General features: G+C 36.5%; 1 protein-coding gene across 2 annotated transcripts in view; it reads left to right on the forward strand.

The window, feature by feature from the left end:
* The window catches only part of LOC132699467 (orexin/Hypocretin receptor type 1-like), a 422,766-nt gene that overhangs the window by 324,554 nt on the left and 74,919 nt on the right, over nt 1-23,293 (forward strand). For both annotated transcript variants that reach the window (XM_060666195.1, XM_060666204.1), the window contains one exon: nt 6,035-6,182. In XM_060666195.1, coding sequence (XP_060522178.1) covers nt 6,035-6,182 — 148 coding nt within the window. The remainder of the gene's footprint in view (nt 1-6,034; nt 6,183-23,293) is intronic.

Below are 23,293 nucleotides of genomic sequence, written 5' to 3' on the forward strand. Positions count from 1 at the left end.
ATTCAGTTTTTGGTTTTAGAAATAAAGGCTGAAAACAGTGCCCGTTTTTCTTATTTAAGTTAAATAAGTTTTAACATTTTGAGATAATTGAAACTGAACTTCAAATAAAAACCATATTGAATTTTTTTCGGCATGTTCATGTGTCCAGGTGTGGGAATACGATGTCAAACAGACAAAAAGTTTCGTCTTTGAAGAAAAAGACTTCTTTATCAAAATTTTTGATTGAAGAAAAAATATTATTTGTATACAGATGTCCAAACCGTTAACAATTTTTTACAATAGTAAAGCAAACTTATTCTAAAGTTTTTAGCAAATTGCTACTTCAGATTATGAATTCTGAATGAGAGATTTTGAACCAAAGAAACAAAAAAATATTGTCATCCAAACTTAATGAAAACAATTAGAGCCAATTTTGAAATATCATTTTGCTAAAAACTTTTAAATAAGGATAGTCTCATCTTGTAAACAAATGAATTGTAAGAAAATGAATTAAATGAATTAATTACATTTTCTCAAAAAATTGCATTTTTGGTCTCTGGCCTAAATCACAGACAATTGTTTTGTTATTGTTACAATGTATATGAACTATCCATGAAAATTACGTACCCTCTTTACATTGTTAAATTTTTGTTTTGTAGATATGACTCCTTCAAGCTCGGATAATAGCCAAATAATTTCCGATTCTGAATATAAATTACCAGAAGAATCCGAAGCAGAAAGTTCGTGGGAATGTGGATACAGAGAAAGTGATTTTTACTTTTTACAAAACTTCTGGATTCCTCCTGCGTCTGCTTTTGCTGAGTCGAACTTGCTAACGTTTCGCCAATCATCCTGTTGGCTTCTTCAGAGCTTGACTGAAACGGGCTCGTATTTTACTCTGTAGCTGCTTATATATTGTTTGAGGGGGGCGGAGTTAAATGAGGGGCATAAACACCGCATCGGATGACTGATTCCCATATTGGTGCCAGGTAGAGACCTGAGTCGCGGTTAAGATTGTTAGGTTGTTTATAGATAGTTTATAGCTAATCTATAAACTCTCGCATTTTTCGTTGGTGAGTGTGTTCGGCAAAAAAGCAGGGGTAATGAACTTAATCGAAAGTGATCTTGGGATTTTTACAAACAAAACATGACCAGTAATAAAAGTTTACATATGCAATAAATTTAATAAAAAATAACAGGTCTGAAGGCGTGTTATTTACAAATTTAGAAATGTTTTCTTTTTAGTTTACCAATGTTAACGGATCTTATATGAACATTATTTTATTTGTTTCCAAATTTTTGCTACGAAAAAGTTGTCGTTTTTATTTAATTGATGCAATCTATTTTATTTTAATTCATTTGATCATTGTGTATAAAATATGATAAATAAAGACTTTTATATTTAATTCTGTTTTTATCTTATCCCTTATTTGCAATCCCTTGGAGAGGGCAAAATTCACATCCGAATTCCAAAATCGAGTGAAACAATTTCTACCCAGGGAAGTGAGAACACAAAATGTAGGTTAATTAAGCCCAATCTGCAACCCATTGGACACAGGAAGATTCTCAATTCAAATTTTAAATAAGGAGCTGAGGAATGCCTTATTTTAAAGCTTTTGAAAAACGCTTTTTAATCATAAAGCATTTTATAAAATTCTTAGTTTGCTAGAAAACAAAAACAATTTTTGTTGAATGTTTAAATAAATAAGAAATAATTTAATGAAATGAAAATGAAATATTTCAAAAGTTTTCGTTCATTTACCTCAAACCGAGAAGAATTTTATAAAATGTAGATTTTCTAGTATCCCTCAAAAACATTTTTCAAAAGCTTTAAATGAGCATCACTCGAACTTTTTTCTACTTGAGATTTGAATGAACATTAGTAAACTATGAAGGAGCCTTTTCTAAATTATCTTCTTCGGATCAGCATTTTTAAAAAAATTTATTGCATACGTAAGTTTTTATTACTAGCAATGTTTGCTTTGTAAAAATGTTAGGACAGTTCTCACCGACAATATGCTCGCAGGGAGAACTTTCAATGTTGTAATTGGAGAGAGGACAAGCAGAACAAGAACACTAAACGATGGACTGCCACAGGGCTCAGTTCTCGCCCCACTTCTGTTTAACCTCTACATTTCGGATATGCCAAACACACAATCTACAAAATTTGGATACGCAGATGACTGGGCTTTAGCCGCTCAACACGAGAAGTTCGAGACCACTGAAAAGACTCTTGGCTCCGACTTAAGGTTGATGAGCGACTACTGTCACAAATGGAGAATGCTGCCCAACCCCACTAAAACAGAGGTGTCATGCTTCCACCTTTGTAACCAATCAGCGAAGAGAGAGCTTACCATCAACTTCGAAGGAAAACGCCTCAACCATAACAACCACCCCAAATACTTAGGAGTCACACTGGACAGGACGCTCTCCTACAAGGAACACCTGATAAAGACCGCAAGCAAAATGAGAACAAGGACTAACATCATTCATAAATTGTGTGGTACCACCTGGGGCTCCTCAGCGGACACGCTCCGTATATCGGCAGTCGGTCTTGTCTACTCTGTGGCGGAATACTGCGCACCAGTGTGGATTAACAGCCCGCACACTGAGAGAATCGACACTGTACTGAACGACACAATGCGCATAATCAGCGGCACGATTAAGTCCACACCAATTGCTTGGCTGCCTTTCCTGAGCCACATACTGCCACCTGAAATTCGACGTAAAAACAGCCTTGTTAGGGAGTATCAGAAAATAAACAATAATACAGAGCTACCTATACACAATGAAATAGGCGATCTAGAGCGCAAACGACTGAAGTCGAGGAAACCAGCGCTAATCACCGCTAAAGAGCTGTTGGACTCAAATTTTAACGCAGCGAACGCCTGGCAACAAAGATGGCAGGAACAATGCCCATCGCACTTTCAAACTTTCCTTACTTCAGAGAAGGTTGCTGGATCTGACTTGCCTCGAAAAGTGTGGACTACATTGAACCGAATACGTGCTGGCCATGGCAGATGTGCTGACGCTCTTCATAAATGGGGATGGATAACCTCGCCAGAATGCGACTGCGGGGCCAATAATCAAACAGTGACTCACATAGTGAAAGATTGCCCAAACCGTGCCTACCAAGGACCTATCACTGATTTTATGACTGCAACAGAAGAGGCGATTGACAGTTCACGATTTAAACGATTTTTATTTTTAATATGTTTTTTGAAAAAAGGTTCTGTTATTTGTTTTTGATCGTCCTTCACGGTAACAACTTACGTTTTCGTTTTTTGTATTATTATCTTCTTCCGCAGCAATTGATGTAACCTACTCTTATTTCATTATGACTTTGATTATTTGTGTTGCGGAAGTATAAATAACTTGTTCACATAAGTAGTTTGGTAAACGTCGTCTAGCAAACGATAAAATTCTGATTGGGTTTTTTTCATTTAAACCCATAAATAAAGCAATAGTTGTAAACTATTTTTTTAATCTGGCGGAAGTCAAGAACGATGGTACCCCAAGCGCAAGTACATTCTCCAATTGGATTTAATGTTTCCGGCAAACCAAAAAGATGCTAACCAAAACTAGACGGGAAGTTACTTTTTTTTTGAAATCAAACTTGATATTTTCCGCTACAGGTATTATTGTTTTTTTACTGAATATGTTGTAAGCAAAATTCTTTAAGGTTTCTTTCGAAACCTTAATTGCCCTAGAAATTTTCCATATAATCCTTGAGAGGATTTTCTTTTTTAATGTCGATATAATCAGCTGTATGTACCGCATTTTAATCAGTTTGTCAAAGGTGACTGAAATCTTTTAATCCGTTTCTTCGATTTTTTACTTAGCCACAAAATTTTCTGTACTTGGAATTCATCACAATGTCTCTATGTGCCTTACGAAATTTCCGACGTTTTGATAAGCAATAATGTTTTCTCCTTACAGGTCGAGATATTTCAGATTGTTTTTCTCTGAGAATAACACAGTAATTAGGGTCAAAATTTTTTTTTCGAGAGCTCTGACATGAACATCACTTGAATCCGTGCCTCAGGGGTTGCCAGATAGCAGTTAGTTAATAAACTATTGTTTTCTTTTAAAGTCATAAAAATTATTTCTAGCGATTTTTAATTTTTTTTTCTAAATATTACTAAACTTCGTCAAAATAAGAAAAAAAACAAAGAGCACCAACCTAATTTCGAACATTGTAATGTAGCAATGTACCAATTAAGTGCAACATGTCGCTTTTCTGTTTCCGCCAATTTCGAAGACCGTAAAACGCTAAACTAAATAACGAACGCCCGAATAGCTGACAAAGAATGCGTTCTATAAATGGCAAAGGTAAATAAAACTTTAAATAAAAAAATTGATTTTTTATGTCATCGCAGTATAATTAAATCCCCTCCCCTCAATAATAATAATATTTATTAGAGATAAAAAATAAAAACCATATTTGGCCCATATTTGATAAACCTTAGCTTTTGAGTCAAGGTTTATGTAGTGTATGTAGTTTATTTAGTTTCACACTTGTTACACCCCGTGTATTCGACTGTTTACAAAATTGTATAATCTTTTTCAATATTTTTCGGTTTCTCTGCCAATTCTACCTTGCAGTATATGAGTTGCGTATATAATTCCATTTTGGATTCATAACGCGTCGTTTGAATTTCGTTTCAACTGAAAATTTGATAGTAGGCGATCTATTGCTACGATATAGGATTTAACTTATGGAGGGGAAAAACGTCGAGGAGCTATTGTTCGAAACGCCCGGAAAAATCCGGTTTTGTCGGCGTCGGTGGCCGATAAATTTTTTGCCACTGTTTATCCTTTTCTCGTGAATTTTTCATGCGTCCGCGCGTTTTTCGCGGCCATTTTTTACACGATTTTCGTCATTCAATTTTCGAACGATGAAAAATGTCCGCTCGTTGCCAAATTAAAATTTACGCTCTCCGTTTTGATGGGGAATATATGAAAAATGTCTATTTTACTGAAAATAACTTCATATGTGTACTCTGCTCGGCTCTATAGCTACTCTCCTAATTAGGAATCCATATTTGTTGTGAAAAGGTATGATATCTCCTTGGTTTTCTAGGTCAAATAAATTATCTTTTATATATACAGGCTTATTCACACTATACAGCATCGGCTGCTATGGCCAAAAAGTTTTACTAGTGCGATGTGTAAAATTCTATAATAAATACAGGTCGTCCCAAAAATATATCACAGCGTTTTAAAATTATACGACGAAAATAACTACATGTTTCAATAACGTTTACAAGTGAAATCTGCAGTAAAATGGGCCTGGACGAGAAAGAGCAATGGACTGTAATTTTTTGTAAAATTGAAGCTAGAAATAACGCGGCGATTCAAAAAATAATATATTGATATAACGAGGCGAAAAATGACAATCTCTTTCCTTCTTGGCCTACCTTGATGTAGCTCTGGCTGTTGACCGGCACAATTTCGCAATACTTGACGGCACTCGAGATTTTAATGCTGGCACTCGGAAAATGCTCTCACGTTGGTCTCTACCTGAGTCGCACTAGTCCCGATCACAGCGGAGTACGACACCCAAGCGACAAACAAGTTTTTTCTGGCCATATACCCAGTGAGATTGTCACCAAAATACGGGGAGAATATAACCGCAGCAAATTATTAAATGAAAACCAATTTCAATTTGCTCGATATAAAAATTCCCCAATTACAAAAATTAAAGAGGAAAAATAAAACAAAACAATTCCGATTGGACGCAACAGGGCCATATTTTATTTCTCAATTATAAAAGTCTCTCCACCTTATACAGTGCCGCCAAAAATGTATCCTAATCTAATAACAACTTTAAGTTAAAAATTATTTCTGAATATGGCCGAAACATATACAGCCACGTTTTATAATAATTTTTGTTGTTCAAATACTTCTTGTTCTGTATTTTGCTCACTTGCGAGGAATTTCGGTAACATATCTTTATGGACACGTGCAACACAACTCGCTTGCAGCAAACTTCGAAAATACAGCGGAAGTGTAATCCGATAGATCGAATGTGACTAATTTTTCATTGTTCCAGAACGTTTCGGTCACTGTGTCAATCCTAACGCTGGCATTCATTTCTGTGGATCGCTGGTACGCAATCTGCTTCCCATTGAAATTTAAATCGACGACCGGAAGGGCCAAAACTGCGATATGTGTTATTTGGATCATCGCCCTTGTCACCGGTAAGTTTCGATCCCTTTAGAATTTAGGTAGTTCTCGGATACGGTTCCGAATGATGATATACGAATGTTGTCATACACTTTAGTGTTGTGATTTATATGTTCGATTGGTTAGTTTTATTCATATCCTATCATAACACATGCACAAAACAAAGAAAATACAGTAAAAATATACGATACGATACAATGGAATTTTTTCGAAAGTATCTACGGTCTTATAAAAATTTTATATCTCGGCAATAATAGGCCCAAGGGAACGGCTATTGGTACGGAAATGATTAGCATCGAAGAAAAAAAAATTTTCTGTTTGTGAGTTGTGAGTGTTTATGTGATCGAAAAAAATGTTGAACCAGAAGAGCCTAGAGATCAAATTTTATAAACCTCTTTTCTTCACAGTTTTCAAAAATGCACAGGGTGTGCCCGGTATTCGCAAAAAACTGAAAATTGGGTTCCCTTAAAGTGATAATTGACCATTGTCAGCTAGAACTTTTGTAATTAAGATTTCACATATTATAGAGGATGTTGAAGATATTCTGTGCTATATTCAAAAATGTAATAGGTGTCTCAAATTTGCAGCTATCGACTTCAAATTTAGCAGAGAAGTAAAAGTCCATACCCATATCTAAACTGTGAAAATATATTTTAGATTTTTTTTTTTGAATTATTTCGTCTTCCAGAAAAAAAATATTTTTTCGAAAACTATTAACTTTATTGACAAAATTATTTAACCAGGAGACGCGGAAGATGCGGTGCTATCAATTTTATTTCAAGTACTTTTTCGGTTGTAAACAGGGTTTTTCAATTATTGCCAAAAAACTAAAAGACCCAGAAAATTGTTCTTCTCCCGAGTAAATTATTAGCTATAAATCGAAATTATATATTATATTTTTTTTCTGATATTAACTTGGCATATATCATTTATTATTCTAGTTTCATAGTTATGTATAAGTTTACACTGCTCAATTTGAAGTATTTTTATGAGTTTATGCATACGTAATCCTCTATATAAAGGAGTTTGTCATAAGTACATAATATATTTAAAATTTTGTTTTGCATTTTCTTGAAATTGATTTCTTCTAAATTGATATCTTCACTGTGATAAAAAGAAAGAATAGTAGATCATTGATTTTGTTGGTTAAATAATTCCTACACTTAAATAAAAATGAGATCATAGGTAGAATTGTATTGGTAAATTGGTAATTTTTTCTGTATGTTCACACCAATTTAGTGTATCGTCTATTCCTAGATATTTAAATTTACTAACTTTCTCCAGGGGATTTGGATAGATATATATATATATATATATATATATATATATATATATATATATATATATATATATATATATATATATATATATATATATATATATATATATATATATATATATATATATATATATATATATATATATATATATATATATATATATATATATATATATATATATATATATATATATATATATATCATCCGTTCGCTCGTTGAACTCCGACTGGAATCCTGCAGACGTTTCGCCAAAATCTCACTTGGCATCTTCAACGCTCGCGCTCCGAAAACACTTCGGACACTGGGAGGTTATCGGCGGTGCGTGCGGTATTTATACTCTGCGCCGGAGATGGTAACGGTGCTGCTTGTGCGTGCGAATTGTCGCGTTGTTAATTTCGCCCGATCGTAGTTGCGATGTCCCCGTTGGCTGCTGCGCATCGCTCTGTTGTTTAATTATCGTTTTCCATGTGTTGGATAAATGCAGAGCGTCGTCTCTCGTATTGAGGTGTCCGGACTTTTCTATTTCGATGGCCTCTCGTATAATCCTAGTCCTAAAATCAGGAATATTAGCTATTTGTTTGCAAGTGCCGAAATCAATTTTATGGCCTGTCTGATGTTGGTGCTGAAACAAAGCAGATGTTGTTTGTTTGTTTCTTATGGCTAAACGATGTTCCTCGAGCCTGGCTGAAATCCTTCTGTTGGTCTGTCCCACATACGTCAGGCTGCACGATCCGCATGCTACACTGTATACTCCTTGGTTTTCCAGAGTAATTTTTTGTTTTGGGTTTCTTAGTATTGCTCCGATGGTATGGTCAGGTTTGTATGCCGTTGATATGTCGTGTTTCCGTAATACTCGGCCGATTTTGTCAGTAACCCCCTTGATGTATGGCAGGACAGCGATCGATCTTCGTTGGGTCTCGTCCTGCACTCTCTGCTGCGGCTGTTGTTGTTTACTGATTGCCTTGCTGATGGTGCGCCTTTGGTATCCGTTTTGTCGAAGACAGGTACTAATTTTCTTCAGTTCTTTATCTCTGTTCCTCTCGTTTGTGAGCCTGAAGGACCGAGCAATTAATGTATTTGCCACTGCCTGTATCTGTGATGGGTGGTGATGAGATTTAGCGTTCAGATATCTATTAGTGTGTGTTGGTTTTCTATAGACAGTGTGTTCCAAGTGTCCATCTTCGGCCCTTGTGATGTGCACATCTTAAAAGGGCAGACTGTTATCCTCTTCAAGTTCCATTGTAAATTGAATCCTTGGGTGAATGGAATTCAGATGATCTAGGAATTTCAAAAGCTCCTCCTTGCCAAAAGGCCATACAACAAATACGTCATCAACGTATCTTGTCCATAGTTTTGGCTTCAGATTTGCCTTCTCTAGTGCTTTCTTTTCGAAGTAAATCATGAAGAGGTTGGCAATCACAGGTGAGAGAGATGATCCCATTGCTGCTCCATCTATTTGTCGGTAAATTTTCCCGTTGTACATAAAGTAAGCGTTTTTCAGGCAATGTCTTGACAGATCCATTATGTATGGCGGAAGATCTTCGTTTTCTTCTATAAGCAAGAGTGCCTCTTCTACTGGAATACTCGGGTAGAGGGATTTGACATCGAAACTTGCCATAATGTCGTCCTTGTCCATCCTGAGAGAACCTAAAATCTGAGTGAAATGTTCTGAGTTTTTAACATAGGAATCTGCCTTTTCCACTATAGGCTGAAGTGCACTGGCCAGATGTTTTTCCAGCTTGCATAATGGTGAGTTAAAGGCGCTTACGATTGGACGCAGGGGAACCCCGTCCTTATGGATCTTTGGGAACCCGTAGAATTTTGGGCAACGACTCGATTTTTCCCTCGGAATAAGTTTCTTCTTTGTATCCTCGTTTATTGATGAATCGAGAATTTTGGTCTTAGTTGTTTTTTCCAAATATGTCGTGACTAGTTTGTATATTGGGTCGTTTAAAATATCCTCCAATTTTGCATTATAATCCGACGTATTCAGGACGACAGTGGCATTTCCTTTGTCTGCTGGCATTATTAGAATGTTTTCGTTTTTGTTTAGGTTCCTTAAGGCTTGCATTTCTTCTCTGCTTAAGTTTGGCTGCGGTGGTTTTGACTGTCTTAAGACTCTGGCGACATCTTGCCTAATTAACTCCGCATCTTGTTCGTCTATGGTGGAAAGACTTGCTTCGACGTTGGAAACGATCTCTTCGACGGGTACCCTTTTTGGAGCTATTGCATAGTTAAATCCTTTATTCAGTACGCTGACTTCTGTATCGGAAAGATGGTATGCTGAAATATTATGAACTGTACTGCTTCGGTTTGTATTTGGCACTTGTCCTAATTTTTTGGAATTTGGAAATTCAGTCACTATTTCGTTGCGATGAGACATTCTCATTAAATAATTTTCCTATGCTTTGGAATTTGGAATTTTTGATAATCCGTTATTTTAATGTCTTTTTTGATTTTTTTAGAAAATATTTTAATTTGTGTTAAGATTATTGTCAGAAAAAACATGATCCATTTTGCTCTTTGTATTTCTTGTATTATAGTATTATGTATATTAAAATTACTAAGAATAATTACATTTTTGTAGTACATCTCTAGATTGATCTAATAAATTAACATTAAGGTCTCCCATTACTAAGTGATTTTTGGGGTACTTTTGTGGAATATTTTCTAGTAAAGGAAGTCTGTGCTACTGTACGAGGATGGTTTGTATTCAACTCTTATTTTAAGATTCTTATCTCCGACACCAACACAGACCCAGTTTATTTTATCACTGTCACTTGAACTATCGAAATGGCATAGTTTATTTAACGTATATGGATGTACCTCCTTCTCTGATATCCCTACACGAATGAATTGTTCCATAATTTTTAAGATTGTATAAAAAAGTTTCTTGATAATTTAACCATTTCTCTTCTAGTAGAAGAATATCGCAGTCATTATTAGTTACAACTGCACTCTATCTTATTGCTTAAACTTTGAGTATTCATATATACAAGGTTGAGTTTTTTCCGAGGCCTCTATGGTTTTTTAGTTGATCTATATCTTCAACCAGACACACTTTAGAGGTTTCATCTTTTCTTAAAAGATGTTACCACTACCAATACATAAGAATTTGTAGTTTCTTTGTTTCTTATACAACTTTGCTGCCTTATAGATATCAAAATTTGTTTTCGATAGGTTGAGGTAAACTTTTGCGTTGTTTTTATAGCCCAATTGTTTACTAGTAAATTTGTTTTACAAGGTCACCTCCAAGGTAATCACTGAAATTTCGGTTTGTGTCTCTGGTTATTTTTATTTTTAGTGCAGCCTGTTCTTTTTTGTAAAGTTTTTTCTTTAAATCGTTAAGTTCATTTTGCAACTTTTGATTTACCTCAAGCTGTTCTGTAAATTTCTTAAGCAATATATTGCATTTCTCACATGCCACATCATCATAGGTTTTTTGTTGTGCTCCCCTTTTGCTCGCATTATCCACAAGTCCCAAGTTTGGCTTGATTTACTTATTTTGTTATGGTGGTTTGGGACATAGAAATATATTCCCGATGTTTCCAATCTAAGCACATTCACATTTATCAGGCATCTTGGTAACACTGTGCAATTATTTGACTGCAAAACGTAGCGCTCTTTAAACACAACCACGTTTCTTCTAGGTTATTTATTATTTTTTAGAGATTTTCACCTTTTACACAATGTTCTAATGTTTGCCTTTAATAATTTGCTCACAAAATACTATACTGCCGAATTGATGTAATTAAAACTATGGAAAAATAAACAGAATGCGTATAACATAATTATAAAAAAAAATGGGACAACAAAAAACCATTCATTTTATTGTTCGATGATAGTGACAGGACAAATTCAAACTATTCTGACAAGTGCATTTTTTATTTATGTAGTTGCAATTACAACATCACAACAATATTGTGTGTTTCAATTTTCTTACTACTACGCTGGACCAGTTTGATATATTAGTCCAACAATGAAAAAAAAACGAACACATAAAAACGCTCTAGCATTATTACAGTCATGACCAGATACCATGTGTCGTACTATACCTTCAAGTTCCACAGCCTGCGGAAGTTTCGTGGAAAAAAAAATTAAGAGAGTGCGTGGGTGGTACGGAATGTAGATGGGAGAGAGTTAATTTGAGTAGGGATTTCGTTAATTAGAAGAACTCTTATAAAAAACACCAAATCCTAAAATTGGGACTTTCATCTCACAAATGACTTCAGTCCCTACTCGAGCCAAATTCTGTATTTTTTAAAGCAGTATTCAAAAGCTCAACTCTTAAAACCAGACTTCCAGAACTTGATGCAAAATTCTTCTGATGTTGTTGGAATCATCTTGTCACCAGTTTGCTCCGCTTTTGGAATAAAAAAAACGTAAACGTACCTCGCAGCGACGCAAATACCAAATTTTATTTCGCGAGGCTTACGAAATAATAATCGTCACAAAGATGACAATGAGACGGCACGCAGACAAAAACTCGCGCAGGACGGCGTAGCAAAAAGAATAAATTTGCAATTCAGAGCTTTTTGCTATCGCTCTCTTTCCATTTCCGCCTGCCTACTAGGATTTACGTGTCTATATCAATTTTTTCCAGTTTGTCAAAAAATATTATTTTTTCTGAATGAATAACAGCATAATATATATAAACATATGTTGCGAAACGCCCCCTAACGGAGGTAGGATTTTAAGGAATAGGACCTTAAAATGGGTTTATTATTAATAGTCCCGAAACAGGTTTAGAGAAAGATTTGAAATTTTGGCATGCTGAATTAGAATTAGTCAAATTTTGGTTAGGGTTGTAACTTTCGATAGGTATAGTTATACAAAAACTGCAGTAACTGTTTTATCAGTTAACTTGTTTTCTATAAAATAGGAAGAGTTATGTTCTGTTACGAGAAAAAAGTACACTTAATTGATACTGGGTTAGACTGTTTTCGAAGAAAACGAATTTTAAAAATACACTGTTTAGAAATTGTTTAACAGAGAACTAGCAGATAATTAATTTTGTTTACGGTTATTGCAATGGTAACGCATGCTATCTACGCTGTACAAGAGTACGACAAACGATTTCTACACAGACGACAACCACATCAGAAAGTATTTTCCAACATGAAATTTAGGCAGAGGCTAGGAAGGTCTATCAGAAATTATGAATAAAAATGTTATATCACTCAATTCACTTAAGTTTCACTTAAAAAAAAACAAACTTTTTTTTTTTACAACTTAAATATTACAGGATAAAACTAACATAGTAACTGGTTAAAATATTGAGTATGAACTGAAGTGTTTATTGGGAGCTGGACTTTTATATGCTGCTGGCTGGCTGCGTGGACGCGGGAACAGTCGCTGGAGGCACGTACTGCTAAATAGGTGATATCGTTTCGCGGGAAATGCCGCCGAAAGAAATCTTTTGTACCGGTGCCGCCTTCGGAGAAGCGATAATATGGGAACGTAGGCAAAGTGTGTCCCAAGAATTTTGATGAAATCTGAGATCCGAGATATAACAGCTCCGTCTTGAAAGAAAAAGTTGGTGCTTTGCTAGTTTCTCATTTTTCGTTTCAGTGTTGTCTTCGTTCGCGGTTAGGATTTTGGACTGGAAATTTACGCATTTTTGAAAATGATTGATTTTTATTCTATAATGCGTCGGCATTTTTATTTACGTTACCAGCTTTGTGGACTACATTATAATTATATTCTTCTAGCTTAAGATGCCGCCTGGCTAATCTTGAGCCGGGATCTTTTATAGAAAATAAACAAGTTAGGAGTCTGTGATCTGTTACAAGGGTAAATTTTCTTCCAAACCGGTATGGTCGATAACGTTTTACCGCCCATACTAACTAATGCAATTTTTTATTTTTCGAGTGCTTCCTTGCAATCTCTGTCAAAATCGAATGGAGCATGACCCAAATATGCGACTTCATTTCTGCGAAATTCCCATTTATCTGGCTGAATTTTGAAGTTTGACTTCTGAAGATGTTTGAAAACTTCCTTGAGTCGAGATAAATGTTCGTGAATTGGGAGGGAGTATACTATGATGTCGTCCATATAGACTAAACATCTTTCGTTGTTAATACCAAGGAGAATGTACTTCATGACGCGCTGGAATGTGGGCGGGGCGTTTTTAAGACCGAATGGCATCCGAACAAATTGGTAGTGGCCATTTTCCATTGAACATGCTGTTTTTGGAATATCCTCAGGATTGAGTTCGACCCGGAAACTAAATCGGGAGTGGAAAAGTATGCACCTTTTCCAAGTTAACCCAGAATATCGGATATGTTAGGGAGGGGACCTCGTTCAGTTTCTATCTATGACGACTCTCCCATTTTGCTTATCGAAAGCATCAAGTTTTTTAGGGACTACCCACACTGAGGATTACCAGGAAGAAATTGAATTTCTAATAATACGTTGCTCTAACATTTTGGATACTTGTGTCTTTTCTTCCTCCTTATGTGTTTGGGGGTAACGATATGACTTGGTAAATATTGGTCGATTTGATGTTTGATTTCGTTCGTCAGTTGGTTTCCTTCTAAATAGAAAATATCTTCAAATTCAATGCAAAGATTTGTTATAAGTTCGCGTTCTTCCTCATTGAGATGTTCGGTTCTTAATTGATTTTTTATTTCTTGGATTCTATTTGTTTGAACAGGGTGATTATAATCGTTTAAAGGTTCGATTTCAGTAGCTGAAAAATCGATAGTTTTTGGTATAGCATTCGCGTTAGCTACTGAAGTTCACCTTTTTCACTAACGTGTACCAAAGCATTAGGAATATGTACTTTTTCTATTCATTGTCTACATAGGATTGCGTGGGTATTTACTAAGGTACATTTAAATTTTAAAATTCGTTCTGTCCTAGCATCGATTGATATTTCGCGGAAAATGCCGATGGAAGAAATCCTTTGTACCATTGCCGTCTTGAATGATGATATGGGAACATCGGTAAAAGTACGTTCTGCTGACGTCACAGGAATTGACTTTGATGAAATTCGTGATCGGGAAAATGTGCAGGGTGGTCACTGATATAACATAAATAAACAAAATTGAGGAAAATCCTCAAGTCTCATCCAAATATCACCAATATTCCTAGAACAGTTATGAGAAACAGTGGTTACTAGCACTACGATGAAAACGAAAAAGTTTCGGCATTATCTTCCACTTTGGAATTTTGCCAGTGGATTCTCAACCTTCAATTTTATTGTCTGACGAGTCCACGTTGTCAAGAGATAAATCATTTAAAACGCACAATTTTCAATATATAAATTATTTCGATGTTTGGGCAGTTATCATAGGTAATAGTATAAATATTGCCTAAATTTCCTTAAAAATGATCTGGACGAATTTTTAGACAATTTTCCCATATGTACACTCACTTGGGGATATTCTTTCAGTATGATGGAGCACCAACTCACTTTGGTTAGGGTGTAATAAACTGCTTAGATGAAAATTTTGCAAACTAGTGGATAGATCGAGGTGGCTCAGTAAATTTCCCAGATCGGTCGTCTGACTTAAACCCAATAGTAATTCTATTTATCTCACAGAAGTAGATAGTCCCGAAGAGTTACTCAGGTAAATTAATATTACTGGAAATCAAATTAGGAACAAACGCTTCAAGGACCTTCGTGCATCTAAAAATATTGGAATAAAATTGCTACGATTTATTCAAAGTAATGGAAATGTGTTTGAAAACTTACTGTAAATTGTTTTTCATTGTTAACTATTCATTACGGAATTATGAATTAAACTTGCTAGTTAACATTATTTAGTAATTCATAAAAATGGTCTGCTAGTGAGTTATCAAAGCAATAAGAAACCTGTCATCCAGTTTCAAATCCTACTTTTCAATTTTTGATGAATGAATAAGATGATCCATTTTACTCGAAAATGGTTCATCCTTGCTATATAAATTTTTTTCGTAACAGAACACACCTTATATATTATATATAAAAAAATATAAAAGTCAGCCTACAAGAAAATTGCAGTTTTTCACACACACTCTGCCTCAAAAGTAACGCCCCTAAACCAAAATGTGACATTTATAATTTTAAAATCCTATTGAGCATGACATAATGTCTATAATGTTGATATTTCAAAACTGTCTCAAAATTTGTTTCGGAATTATTAATAAAAACCAATTTTCAGGTTCATTTTTTTAGGTCCTGGTTCTCAGTTAGGGGACGTTTCTCGACATATGTTTGTATAGAAAACTAGGGCTTATTTGAAAATATTTTAAGAAAAATATGACTTTTATGGCGTTTGCTCAAATATTTATAACAAATCAAATCTGTGGCCAATTTATTAAGAATAGTATATTATGCAACTAATTCGGTAAACGGCACTTGACTCACGAGTATTTAATAAACGAGTGAGTTAAAAAGTTTATGAAACATGTTGCATAGTATACTTTTTCTACGCCCGTTGGTTTTTGGGTACATTTTCGCAAAACAACACAAATACATTCACTAACATGACCGTCAGAATTAACAAACGTATATACTATGCAACAAGTTCGGTAAACGGCATTTGACTCACGAGTTTATTTGACACGAGAAGACCGAGTTTTTAATAAACGAGTGAGTCAAAAAGTTTACCGAACGTGTTGCATACTACACTTTACTTTTGGATACATTTTGACCGTCAGAATTGACAAACGTCAAAATGCAAAGCAAAAAGCAATTGCTCCCAAATCCGTGCGGTAAAATCCCGGAAATGTCCAAAGTGGCTTTTATTCGTGGGAAACGAAACTGACGTGGTTAAGTGGCGCTTCCCGCACGCTAGATTGGTGTGTAATTAGGTATTTTACAGATAGGAGTACAAAAAATAATATACTTATGGTAGATTTCCCTCGTAATATCATTTTTTTTCCAGAATATTATTAATAATATGATTTAGTTGCTCGATTTTTTCTAATAGTTTATTCCTCAATTTGATCATCTTTGTTTAAATTATGCAACCCGTCCTACTACATTGCGCTTCGATGTTGTAAGAATGCTGCCTATGGAACGCATTTCCTCGTTTTTAAAAAATGACTGGTATAGTGTCCCTTACTGGAAATTGTTATTTTACTCATTGTCATTGCGATTCTAGATGTTTTAAGTTCGAGCATTAACTGGTTATGTTAACACTGAAGTTTGTACCTCCATTACATCAATTTGCCCTAGGAGATTTTTCACGATTCTTAGGTTACAACGTCCTCCGTTGGTTTGGCATTTAGTGTGCTTTTGGTGTTCGTTATTCCTTACCAATATTTTGTACGATTATCTTGATTACTTCCGAATTTTGGCGTAAAACTTGTTGCAGTCCCATTTTTGCCATTGTTTACGGCAATCATGCCCTGTTTACAATTTTCACGGGAGTCGTCACTGGCGCAGATGCCAGAGTGTGTACCTTAGGTTTCTCACGAAGACTAATAATTCGTTATGTTAAAATTAATTCCCTTTCAGTGTTTGGGTAATGTACTCGACAGAACGTATCTATCTGGTCTTTATTTCCTGTTAAGTGTTACGGTTTGCTCCACCTTCTCGGTTATTGACGGCGTCTGGACACATTGATTCGCAGATTGATTTGGCATTACACTTTGAGTTTACCAACACCTAAGATTGCGGTTTAGTGAGATGCTCAATGCTACTGTATGGATATCTTGATCATCTCTGTTCGTAATGGTGGATTTTACATGTGAGAGATCTCCATTCTAGAAGATGATTTTGGGTTTCCGTACCGTTCAAATGTGTTGCACAGTATAAATGATTTTTTCGGTGTGATTTTGGTGATTTTGGTGATTTTGTAGAATTTTATTTATTTATCGTATGGCGTACATTGTGCTATGCTATTATATGTTCTCAGAGCATATAGATATTGATGTTACAATTTTATGTCTAAATTTTTAATATAATCAATCGCCTCTTCTGTTGCAGTCATAAAATCAGTGATAGGTCCTTGGTAGGCACGGTTTGGGCAATCTTTCACTATGTGAGTCACTGTTTGATTATTGGCCCCGCAGTCGCATTCTGGCGAGGTTATCCATCCCCATTTATGAAGAGCGTCAGCACATCTGCCATGGCCAGCACGTATTCGGTTCAATGTAGTCCACACTTTTCGAGGCAAGTCAGATCCAGCAACCTTCTCTGAAGTAAGGAAAGTTTGAAAGTGCGATGGGCATTGTTCCTGCCATCTTTGTTGCCAGGCGTTCGCTGCGTTGAAATTTGAGTCCAACAGCTCTTTAGCGGTGATTAGCGCTGGTTTCCTCGACTTCAGTCGTTTGCGCTCTAGATCGCCTATTTCATTGTGTATAGGTAGCTCTGTATTATTGTTTATTTTCTGATACTCCCTAACAAGGCTGTTTTTACGTCGAATTTCAGGTGGCAGTATGTGGCTCAGGAAAGGCAGCCAAGCAATTGGTGTGGACTTAATCGTGCCGCTGATTATGCGCATTGTGTCGTTCAGTACAGTGTCGATTCTCTCAGTGTGCGGGCTGTTAATCCACACTGGTGCGCAGTATTCCGCCACAGAGTAGACAAGACCGACTGCCGATATACGGAGCGTGTCCGCTGAGGAGCCCCAGGTGGTACCACACAATTTATGAATGATGTTAGTCCTTGTTCTCATTTTGCTTGCGGTCTTTATCAGGTGTTCCTTGTAGGAGAGCGTCCTGTCCAGTGTGACTCCTAAGTATTTGGGGTGGTTGTTATGGTTGAGGCGTTTTCCTTCGAAGTTGATGGTAAGCTCTCTCTTCGCTGATTGGTTACAAAGGTGGAAGCATGACACCTCTGTTTTAGTGGGGTTGGGCAGCATTCTCCATTTGTGAAAGTAGTCGCTCATCAACCTTAAGTCGGAGCCAAGAGTCTTTTCAGTGGTCTCGAACTTCTCGTGTTGAGCGGCTAAAGCCCAGTCATCTGCGTATCCAAATTTTGTAGATTGTGTGTTTGGCATATCCGAAATGTAGAGGTTAAACAGAAGTGGGGCGAGGACTGAGCCCTGTGGCAGTCCATCGTTTAGTGTTCTTGTTCTGCTTGTCCTCTCTCCAATTACAACATTGAAAGTTCTCCCTGCGAGCATATTGTCGGTGAGACGAATGGCATGGCTGCATGGAATTTTTTGGATTAGCTTGTATAGCAGGCCGTGCCTCCAAACAGTATCGTAAGCAGAGCTTAAATCTATAAAGGTAATCGATGTTTTCTGGCGTTTTTGGTAGCCTGCTTCTATGTGAGATGTTAGGGAAAGCACCTGGTCTGTGCAGCTTCTTCCTGGTCTGAAACCCGCTTGTTCGATTGGTATAGATTCTAATATTTTTGGGCTCAGTCTGTTGTACAGGAGCCTCTCTAGTAGCTTGTATACAGTGCTGAGAAGCGCAACTGGCCTGTAACTCTTTGGTTGGTCGCTGGGTTTTCCTGGCTTCAGCAGTGCTATTATTCTTGAATTCTTCATGTTCTGTGGTATGTGGCCCGATTGCAGCATGTTTGAGTAGAATTGCGCAAGCCATTTTTTGGCATACCTCCCACAGTGAAGAAGGAACTCCGGGTGTACCCCATCGGGGCCAGCTGCCTTTCCGCGTTTTACGCTCCTTAATGCTTCTGTGACTTCGAGGGCCGTAAAACTGGAGGAGTACTGATCATTTGGTCCGATCTTCGATTTTAGAGCACTAAGTTCATGTCGTATCTTTTTTGTATGATTCTTGTCTCTAGGGGCTCTGGTTGTCACCTGAATGTGCGATGCAACCTTATCTGCAGAGATATCTGGGGTGCCACGGCAAGTTTTGCTGGCTCCACCTAGTTTTCTAAGGAGGCTCCATGCCTTGCTGCTTGATCTCTTAAAGTCAAGCGACTCAACTGTTTCCCTCCATTTTTCCCGACGTGCGACGTCCAGACTATGCAGCAGGCCGTCGGCGATCTCCGGATCTCCGCTCTTGAGGAACTTCTGGTATTGGTCCTCACAGTTGTCATTCCAGCCAGGTACGTATTGTCTTCGGTATCCTCTTGGGATGGTAGCTTTAGCAGTGGATTTAATTGCACCAATAAATCTTTCATAATTGTTTGCAGTTGGTGGGATCCATCCCAGGCATTTCTCCAGTCTCTCAGTGTAAGCACTCCAGTTCGCCTTCCTGAAATTCCATCTTGGGCGTTGTAAGGACGTCACCAGTGGGATGCTGGTTCCGATCTTGATTAAGACTGGGCGATGTTGACTATGCGGGAAGTCGGTTAGTACCTCTCTTGTTGTTCTTAAAGGTAACTGCTCGTGGTCAGTTGTCACGAAGCAGAGGTCCGGATTGTATTCCTTTCTCCAGGCTGCCGATCTAAAAGTTCCCCGGCTCTTTGGATCAAAAACTAAGAACATGTTGTTATTTTCTGCCCAGTTAGTGAGGTCCATTCCGTTCTGGTCGGCTGCTCTGTATCTCCACTGGGTATGATGACTATTGAAATCACCAACGTACGTGGCTGGGTGTGTTAGACCCGGCAATACGTCCTGGGGCCACCCACAGGCTGGGGGCTTATACACGTTGCTCACTGAGAGTTCTCCTATTTTAACGACAACTTCGTGTATGTTGTTGCGTGTCGTTGCTGAGCATAAATGAACGTTTTCAACTTCCGATCGGGCATATGTGGCTACTCCATAGGAACGGTGGTATGTCGCACCCACCAAGTCATATCCAGGTATTGTACCTCTCCGGTTAATTTGATCCACATTCTCTGCGTGCGTTTCCTGTACAGCAACGAGGTCGATTTCGTTATCAATTAATATCTTATGTAATACTTGGCATTTTGCCCAGCTTATTCCTTCTATATTTATTTGGCAAATCTTGATAATAGGACCAAGATTTCTTGTCTTGTGGTCCTGAGAAGGTCCTTTTCTCTTCATGTTGGTGGGCATTGTAATATTGATGGTTGACAATGTACTAGTAGCCAGGAGATCAGATGATTGTCTGGCTGCCAAGTGTTGTTAGCTCTTTAGCGTTACCCAGGGTGCACCACGTGGAGGCGAGCTAACATTGCACCCCATTTTGTAGAAAATACCAGGCCACTGAGTTGATCTTGATACCTTTGGATGTTTTTGGATGTTTTCTGGCCGGTTGGCTACGCCATTTTGGGGAACAGATATACCTCACGCACCCACATGAGGTCTTTATTTTTGCTTTGCTGGCACTATGCCAATTTGTTGATACGTCTCACACACGTAAACCGCGATCAACACCAACAGGGATGTGATAATTTATTTTGGAGGTAGTAACTAACTTGCCATTCCAGTACAGATGTTTTCCCTTTTTCCTTTTATTTCCTTCTTTTCCTTCCTTGTTTTTTCATCCCTAGTTTCCCTTTTTGTTTTTTCTTTTTCTTCCTTTTCCTTTCCCTCCTTTTTTTCCTCCTTTTTCAATTTACGTCGTTTGCGTTGGAATTCGTTAACTATTTGCTGTTCACCGCTGGAATAAAAGACGTATAAACTACTATAAATTGACTTCAAGATAAAAGTTGTGAAAAGGAATTTTACAAATTGCGTTAACGTAAACAAAACAGCTTTTCAAAGCTAAAACCAGAATTTCAATCTGAAATTGTTTTTATTTATTTTTGCCTCTTATCATGAATTCGTAAGCTAAGGGATATTTGCGGTTTAAGTATAAGTAAAGTTTAAGTAAGGCCCAACAGTCCAGACTCACATTTTTTTAAATTATTTTATAATAGTTCCATCCCTAAAAAAATCATTTGAACCGTCTGTATATTATTAAAAACTTTACAGAAATTAGGAGAACTACAAAATGTTCATTAAAACGTCTAGATTACATTTTTGTTTTTGATGTAACTTTAATCAAAAACTGTGGAGTTTTTCAGGCGGGTCTGAGTGATCATTTCCCTACTTCAACTACTACTACAACAATACTGTCCCTCTATATAAAACCAAAAGGTATTTTAAAAACATAAATGTGTCGCAATTTTACACTGTCTACTTTCCTTAGAAGTCTTTGCAAAAAGAGTAGATTTATGAGAGTCATGAAGAATATTTTGTCACTTAAAATTTTTGTTGTTTTGTTGCTGTGCTATGTTGTAAAGGTGACTAGGCAAACGATTGGCTCTATTTCCCTCCGGTCATCATACTGGATCCAAGAGCTAAACTTTGTAGTTGCCCTACAGTACTGAAATTTCCTATAAACGCTATTCATTTTTTTATGCACGCATAGGTGATGGGCATACGGCAGTTTGATATTAAAATAGTTTAAAATGTGACAAGTTATTCCATGTTTCGGTCCATCTTCGGGCGAATGGCTAAGAACAGACTCTCCCTGGTTCTTTGAAGCTTCAATTTGGTGAAATCTTTCCTTTTTACTTAGCACGGATTCAGACTATTTTCTTTCGAAATAAAATATTGCATGTAAATATGATGGCAAATATCTGAGCACTTTGCCCACTTTGAGGGGCAGTAGTGCTCTTGAAGATGCAATAAGTTTTTATGGAATTTAGCAAATTTTATTTTTTTATGGATGATCGACTTTATGAAGACACATATTATCTTAGAACAAAGATTTAATCAAATTGGGTTGCTTGGAAATTTGTTTAAAAAAGACAGCCGTAACTATTGATGGCGGCAGTGGAAATTGAGCAAATATAATAAGAACAGTTTGTTTATATTTTTTTTATTCCAACGATTCCAAAATTCTACACCATTGAACGTCATTCAAAATATCGAATTACAGAAAGACCATAAATGGCAATGAACTCGTTCCCAATGAAACAAAACAACATATGATTCCAAACAATTTTTTTTCAGTAAAATAGAAAGAAATATTTTTTTATTTTATTTCATTAATTACATTCGGTATTGGGAGGAAAATTTATATAAAATTTATAAACGTTATTAGATATGTATAGCAAGTGAAAAAAGGGTTTGTTAATTCTTTATTTTGGACGACAAAAGTGTATCCCTCAGGTATGCAATTTACATTGGCACATTAAACAATTTAAACAATTAACAGCTTTTGCTGTTAAAAAAATTTAAAAAATCTAACAATTTCTTTGGTGCTCTTTCTGGCATCAGTCGTGGAAGTGTGTTGCTAGCAGTGAATTGCTATTTTGTAGCGAAATTCAATCTTAAATTGAATTTTATTTCTCATGGCACTACTGGGGGCTAATGGATAAGCAGCACAGAATTATGCAAATCTTCAATTATCACTTTAGTTCACAAAACATGAGGTTATTGTGCTTAACCCAGCACAATTATTATTCGGCAAATCAGTTTACTCTTTGGAATTCCAAAAATTGTTACACCAATAATACTTTTTTAAAATCTCCTTCACTCTCTGAAGGTTGTAATTTAGCAAGTAGAAATACCGATAAGATGGCAAAAAAAAATAAAAATAATAGGAAAGTCGGAAAAGCTATTGTAAAGTCCTTTTCAGTAGGCGATTTCGTATATGATAAAACAAGTGAGTGCATAATTTCCAAATTAAATCGTAAATCTCGAGGTCCATCTATAATTACCGCAGTTTCAAAAAATGGCCATTGTCAAGTTATTAGACACAGCTATAAGTGCAAAAGTACGTTTTCGAATTTGTTTATGATCATCTTATTCGCGTGCATGGTGAGCAAGGTAAAGTCGAATCAGAACCTGAAAATAATATAATAAAATAATTCTTGTAAGAAATAGGTAATATTTCCATAGGTGAAATTCACTCTGTCCTGGCAAAACTAATTCAAAATAATTTCGGCTTATTTATCCGGAGCTTTGCAGCAATTTGGTTTGTTTGACGGAAGTCATGCAAAAATTGGTCACATAGATTTCTGTTATTTTACCTAACAGGGTCTATGTGGTGGAGGCATGTGTTTGCCTAGTTTTGTTTACCCAATAGGAGATGTGTTG

Source organism: Cylas formicarius, unplaced genomic scaffold (assembly GCF_029955315.1).
Source record: "Cylas formicarius isolate icCylForm1 unplaced genomic scaffold, icCylForm1.1 PGA_scaffold_10__41_contigs__length_53128322, whole genome shotgun sequence".
NCBI lineage: Eukaryota > Metazoa > Arthropoda > Insecta > Coleoptera > Brentidae > Cylas > Cylas formicarius.